The 7457-nt window shown below is 33.4% G+C and overlaps 1 protein-coding gene across 1 annotated transcript; it reads left to right on the plus strand.

Annotated features, from left to right (window-relative positions):
• The first annotated feature begins 250 nt into the window (after window positions 1-250).
• LOC128552844 (riboflavin biosynthesis protein VVA0006-like) lies at window positions 251-811 on the plus strand. Its single transcript, XM_053533904.1, has one exon. It carries the CDS (start codon window positions 251-253, stop codon window positions 809-811), a length of 561 nt encoding a protein of 186 aa, XP_053389879.1.
• The last annotated feature ends 6646 nt before the right edge of the window (window positions 812-7457 follow it).

A 7457-nucleotide genomic window follows, 5' to 3' on the forward strand; every position in this document is an offset into this window, starting at 1 on the left:
TGAACCTGACACCTTTCAGCGTTTTAAAGCCTTTGTAACAAAAGCAGTAGAAGGAGGAGAAGCTAACATAAACCTTGAAGCTGTAAACAGGACGGATTGGACAATTTTCGTTACTTATAGTGAAAGAGTGCTTTTACATATAAACGACTGGAAAAGGGGTGGTACTTTTTCACATGAAAAACGTTGGGCATTTTTAAATGAACCAGAATGTTGTATTGATAAAGCTTGGCATTTACTTAATTGAATGAAAATGGTATTAACAACAACAGAAGAAGTTTTGTTATTACTTAAGACAAACGGATATAATGAAAACATTAGAGTTACAGAGGACATGATATTCTTTTATGGAAGAGAAACTCCTTTCAGCAACATGTACAAATCAAGTTTTACTGACAACAGTGCGGTTTATGTATGTAGTGAGCAATATTTTCAATTTACAAAAATGATGCAATGTCAAGAAAAGGATCGTGCTATGTGTATCATGAACACGACAAGTCCTTACGAGATGAAACGTTTGGGAAATATGAAATCAGAGAACTTTAATGCGAAACAATGGGGTCAACAATCTACAGAAGTGCTTTTCAAAGCAAATTGGCTGAAGTTCACACAGAATGAAAATCTAACAAATCTTCTTCTAGCCACGGGATCTAAAATCCTCGTAGAGGCCAACCCACGAGATAATATTTGGGGTATCGGAATGGATATGTGGAATTCAAATGCAATCCATCCTAACAAGTGGAATGGAAGAAATAGATTTGGATCCATCCTAATGGATATAAGGGGTTGGCTCCGACAGTCTAAATCATTCTGACTTCAACATTCGAACCATCAACATAGAAAATGATTGAAACACTTTAAAAAGATGGCTTGCTTACAAGTAGATGTGGGTTTATATTTACCACCAGAAATAGGTGCTATGATTTATAAGTATCTTGTACAAATGTCTAAAAAAGGTGTGGAATTTCAACGAGAAATTATTCACGTATGGCTGATGAAACAGTTTAAAAGGATTTCTAATTGCACGATATATGAAGATAGTGAAAAAGGGCTGACACTAATGCTAGATTTGTTGCAAGACATTAAAAGTAGAGATGATATTGGCTTGGTGTACAGGAGGCGTCTTGTTCGGAAAATTGAAATTATGTATAATAGACTGATAAATATGATTTCACAACTATGGGTTTTTTCCCTATGTGATTTTACTCCAGATGAAATAAACAACATATCACTGAATCACAGGAATGGTGGAGTCGACAATTACATTTGGTTAATTCAGTACACGAGATCGAGGTGTTCATTTGGATCTTCTTCTGTTGTGTACTCGTTTCCTTTCCTTGATATTTTTTGAGAAACCTGTATCAGCATTCATGGCCAAACAAATCATCGGTGACCGGTGTTTTGTATCTAAATCGTCCTTATCTATAAATGAAACAAAAAGGTATCTTCGCAGTCAGTGTCCGGCCATCTTTTCGATAGGAAAGAAACACATTTTGGATTCAATGCTTGCAGAAGAGAATCATGTACAGGCCCCGTCATAGACGAGAAATTAAACTGTTTGTGTCTTTATTTTATATTTTGGACTTCAATTTATATAAAGACACGTTGTTTAATATTATTGAAGATGAACGTCTTGAAAGTACAGAGCAGATTTGTCAGTGGTTAAGTGAGGACAGTACATTTCAGAAGTTCAAACGATTCGCTGTAAACATACAAGACATGTATGAAGTGAAAATCGACATGAATCCAATTAACAAAGAGGACTGGATAAGATATGTACAATATAATAGCAGTGTTATTAACAAAATAAAAAAGTGGGATCGGCGTTTGAATTCATTTGACTTGTAATCCTAGAGATGAGCAGACGTATTTTAGACACTCCTATTTACAGAAAAGCGTTAATTTACGCTTTTCAAATGGTAACACCAAGCATGCAAACAATAACACCATCCGTCATTAAAAGGCAGTTGGTGAGATTTGAGATGTTTCTTGAATTTAAAGAAGCGCTGAGACTCTTGTGTCAGTTTCATAAAGAATTACCAGACGTCAAAACACGGCAATGGACCTTTCTACAATGGAAAGATGAAGTGTTGGAAAATCTATATGTTATAGATTTTTTGTACCGCTATTGTAAACCAAATATTGCAAACGGGGAATGTTCTTCCAGTGATGCTGAACCCATATTTGACCTTAAACCCCCATTGTTCAAAATATGTAAAAAAACAAACGTCATGAAATGTCGATGGATATGTAAAATGACCGCATGTTTTACAGATATTGTTTTGTTGTTTCTTTACAGTTATATAAATAAATACATATCATAATATTTATTGTCATTTTCATTTTAACCATCATGGAAACTAGTTTACATTTTCAACATCCTTGTAATATTTTTATTTCGGGACCAAGTGGTTCAGGCAAAACACAGTTTGTTAAAAAAATGATAGAATACAAAGAAAATATCTAAATATGGCAACAGACAGCGTTGGTTATGGATGAATAGAGACGGTTCCGGGGATGAAGATGATGGGGATGAATATTTTGAAACCAGTTCCTACTTACCACCAACACCACCACCCCCTCAGAAAAAGGTTATAAAACAAGAACCTCAAGCCTCTGGGTCTCAAACTTGGGTAGCATATTAACATGGATGGTAAATTGAATAAAATACTCTCTAAAATTTATTACGATCCTAAACACCCTGCCGGTTTTGCAGGAGTCCAAAAATTATACTTGGCGGTACAAAAACATAAACCATCTATATCGTTAAAGAAAGTCAGAACTTGGCTTCAAAAACAAAAAACATACACTTTACACAAACCTATCCGACGAAAATTTAGAAGGCGCAAAACTCGTGTAGGGGGTATTGATATCCAGTGGCAAGCTGATTTAGCTGATTTACAAAGGTTAATGAAAGACAACGACCAATATCGATATTTACTCTGTGTGATAGATGTGTTTTCGAAATACGCTTGGGTTGTTCCAATTTATAATAAAACGGGTCAGACTTTGATTCAAGCGTTTGAGTCCATACTTAAAACTTCGGCTCGCTCTCCTAAGTCCTTGCAAACTGACAAAGGGTCTGAATTCAAAAATAAAGATTTTCAAAAGTTCTTAAAGTCAAAACATATTCATTTCTTTACAACAGAAAACCCTGAAACTAAAGCGAGCATTGTTGAAAGGTTTCAGAGAAGTCTGAAAAGTCGTATGTGGAAATATTTCACACATGAAAAAACGCGACGTTACATTGATATTTTAGATGATTTGCTTCATGCTTATAATCATAGTTTCCATCGGAGCATTCAAAGAACTCCAGCATCCGTCACTGTTGATACAGAGCCTGAGGTTGCACAACATCTATTTGGTACAAGGCAAAAGTCCAAAACCCTTCCTGTTAAAGTAGGCGATTTAGTCCGTATTAATAAAACAAAGCGAACGTTTGATAAAGGTTATCTACCCAATTGGACTAAAGAACTTTTCAAAGTCATTTATTTACGCCATTCTTCGACGCCAACGGTTCAGTTAGAAGATTTAAGTGGTGAAAAAATCGAAGGTTCATTCTACTTGCCTGAAATTCAGACTATAAAAGATAATCAAATCTATGAAATTGATTCAGTTCTTGCTCGCCGCACAAGGAACGTAGGTGGGAAAAAAGTTAAAGGAAATAAAGTCCACTGGGAAGGATATCCAAAGAAATTTGACAGTTGGATTCCAGGAAGTCATGTCGTATAAAAGCAAATATAATTCACAATCATGCCCCAGTTAGATTCAGTCAGTGTGCAGGTTAGCAACTCCACGCTTTCCAAAACACGCGAAGCTAAAAACCGACTTACTTACATGTCACAGATTCTTGCCATTTATTTTGTGTTGGTGGTTTCTATCATTCAACTTTGCCTAAAATCACAAGACCGGATTTGGTTAATTCTTCTCAGCAGCACACTTGGTTACATTTTACCCACCCCAGGTTTAAAATTCATAAAACCATTTCAGCATCAACAACAACAACTGTATCACAACCTCAAACACAACAATGAATTCCTTTTACATTACCATTTTAAGTGACAGTTCTATGGAAATATTCCCCAATAATACTCAAAGTGTATTTAAAACAAAATTACCTAAACCTATTCACGTCAATAAAGAGGAATGACAGTATGAAAGTTTGTTATATTGACAGTATGAAAGTGTGTTATATTGACAGTATGAAAGTTTGTTATTATCAAAACCAACCTATAAATAACAAATGACAAATGATTTACTATTAGGTAAAACATGCGCGTAAATTTCTTACTAAAATAAGCTATTTAAAAAAAAAAAAAAAAAAAAAAAAAAAAAAAAAATAAAGAGGAATGGGAAATGGCGTTGGTTGAGCTCATTATTCCTTCTCAAATCATAAATGTTACAGAAGAGGAATCTGTATTTCAGATTGTTACAACCAGTCCCAAACTTGGAAAGAAATTTGATAAACTGTCACCCAAATGTAAAAAAAGTCAATGATAAATATACTTTTCATTGTTGTATTAAATGAGGGGTATATTCTACTCCAGAGCATCTCATTCATTAAGTTGACAATGTCATTCAGGAAAATATAGAAGACGCTTTACGTGAACTATCAATGGTGTTTCATATAGGTTATTCAAAACCATTGAGACGAATCAAGTTCAATTCTAATACACCGCATGTAGGTCTACATTTCCATCCTAGTTTATTACTTAAGCTCGGAGGGAAGAGTGAACATCTGGGAGATGTTTATCCTACAGATGAACATCCTTTTCCTTACGGTGTGGATTTGAATGTTGGCACAAATCATTTATTCATTTATTCTGATTTGGCTGATTTTACTTTTCTGGGAGATATTGAGGCACCCATTCTTCGTGTGGTTCCATTTGAACCGGGCAAGAAAGATTCAAATCATATTCACGAAGAATTTCTAAATTTACATTACATCCCAATTTCCAAATCCAACTTTGATGAAATAGGTATAAATATAAGGGGTGACACTGGACAAACAGTTCATTTTGTTGGAGGAAAGTCTATGATAAAGTTGCATTTTAGGAAGAAAAAGTTAAGAAAATATTCTAAATCTAGGCCTCTTGATATTTTCGACTAAAATATGATTGGTCATAAATTTTAGATTTGAAAAAAAAAATGCAGAGAGGAAAAACATATTCAAAATAAAAATTGAAGATGCTGAAATAAATGATCAATTCGAAATTCTTAAAGCAGAAAAATCATTTTATGAAAATTTGTATTCAAAACGACCAAAAATAAAAACAGATTATGACTTCTTCAATCAGCATATAAAAAAACTAAATGAAAATGAAAAGGAAACATGTGAAGGGTATTCAACTGAATATGAGTCTTTAGAAGCTTTAAAAGAAATGAAAAACCAAACGAGTCCTGGTTCAGACGGGATTACTAGTGAATTTTATAAAGTTTTTTGGGAAACAAATAAAACACACTACTTTAAAGCAATTAACTATTCATATAGAACAAAACAACTAACAGACCTACAAAAGCAAGGTATTATTACATTACTACCAAAAGAGGGAAAAGATATATTATCTTTATCAAATTGGCGCCCTATAAGTCTCTTAAATGTTGATTATAAAAATGCAACTAAATCAATAGCGAATCGTCTTAAAAAGTTATAAATTCCATAATAGATAAAGCACAAACAGGATTTTTTAAAAACAGATACATAGATGAAAATATTAGGTTACTATTTGAAACTATGGAATATTTACTAACTTAAATTGACCCGGCCTACTACTGTTTGCAGACTTTGAAAAAGTTTTTGACAACATCGATCATACTTTCATGTTTCAGTGCTTACACAACTTAAATTTTGGTCTCTCTTTTATTGATTGGGTAAAATTATTTTACAACGATATAAGTAGCGTAGTTATAAATAACGGAAACTTGTCCGAACCCTTTCCAATAAAGAGGGGTGTAAGACAAGGATGTCCACTGTCACCTCTGCTTTTCACAATATGCAATAAATTATTAGCAAATTATATCAACGCTGATAATTCTATTAAAGGAGTGACGATCAATGGTAAAGAAATTAAACAAACACTTTTTGCAGATGATGCAACCTTCTTAAACAACGGACAAAAAACTCATTCGAAAAACTTATTGATGTCATCACTAATTTCGGATACGTATCGGGACCAAAACTTAATTTCAATAAATCAACAATTTTAAGAGCGGGATCTTAAGTAAATACAGATATGAAAATGTGTAATGATAAAAAATTTAATTGGACATCTGAATCGGCAAAAACACTTGGTATGATATTCTCGAACAATATTAATAAAAATGTAGACCTTAATCTAGACCCAGAATTAAATAGCTTTAAAAACTGTTTGAAACAATGGGAACACAGAAAACTTACATTACTAGGAAAAATTACAGTGATAAAAACCTTTGCGTTACCGAAACTTATATATCCCTTTACAGTTTTACCAAGTCCGTCTGAAGGAAAATTAAAGGAAATAATAAAGATAATGTATAATTTTATATGGAACAATAAACAAAAAAAAATCAAACGAGATGTACTACAACTTGATTACGAGAGAGGAGGACTAAAATGATAAATATTAAGTGTTTTTTGAACTCGATAAAAGCCTGTTGGATAAAACGATTTATGTGTAACAGTGAAAGTGTGATTTTGGGTACTTTCTATAACGCAATTCTCAAAACAACAGGGGGAAAGTTAGTATTTGAATGTAATTTAAATGATAAAGACATTGAAAACATATGTAAAAACAACTCATTTCTTAAAGATGTTCTTATTGCATGGCATACCATTAAGAAGGTTGAATTGAATGACATAAGTGGAAAACAGATAATCTGGAACAACGAACAACTCAGACATAAGGAATTGGAATAAAACATTTTATTACAAAGAATGGTATGAAAAAGGAATAAAAGATTTAGAACACTTATTTGATTACAGGAAAAAAGATTTTTATTCTTTTGAACAATTCAAGTACTTATACAGTCTGGGAGATAATGAATTCCTAAAATATTATCAAATTATCACCAGCATTAAAAAACAAAGACAAATATCAAACAGGGAATGCCACGCACCAAAACCGCAGCCTCCTCAAAACGAAACCCACAGCACGCAGACGCGTGCACCACACACACACACACGCACACAGTCAACACGTTAGGACAAAACGAACAAACAAAGGAACACACACACACACACACACACACACACACACACACACAAAGCCAACACATCAGGACAAGCCGGACCTAAAAGAATCACTTAAAAAAGAAAACATTATATACACTACTACAGACAACCTGCTTAATAAAATTCAGGCAGCAAAAGCACCAAACAAATTACTATACACCAAACAATTCAACGTAAAACTTAAACCAGAAATAATCAGAAAAGAAATGGGGATCTACTGTTGAAAACAATAACATAAAATGGAACAAAA

The sequence above is a fragment of the Mercenaria mercenaria genome, unplaced genomic scaffold (genome assembly GCF_021730395.1).
Source record: "Mercenaria mercenaria strain notata unplaced genomic scaffold, MADL_Memer_1 contig_3215, whole genome shotgun sequence".
Classification (NCBI taxonomy): domain Eukaryota; kingdom Metazoa; phylum Mollusca; class Bivalvia; order Venerida; family Veneridae; genus Mercenaria; species Mercenaria mercenaria.

What these genes read in the sequence shown, in the direction of transcription:
- LOC128552844 (XM_053533904.1), top strand. Translation starts at nt 251, where the DNA reads ATGGTATTAACAACAACAGAAGAAGTTTTGTTATTACTTAAGACAAAC.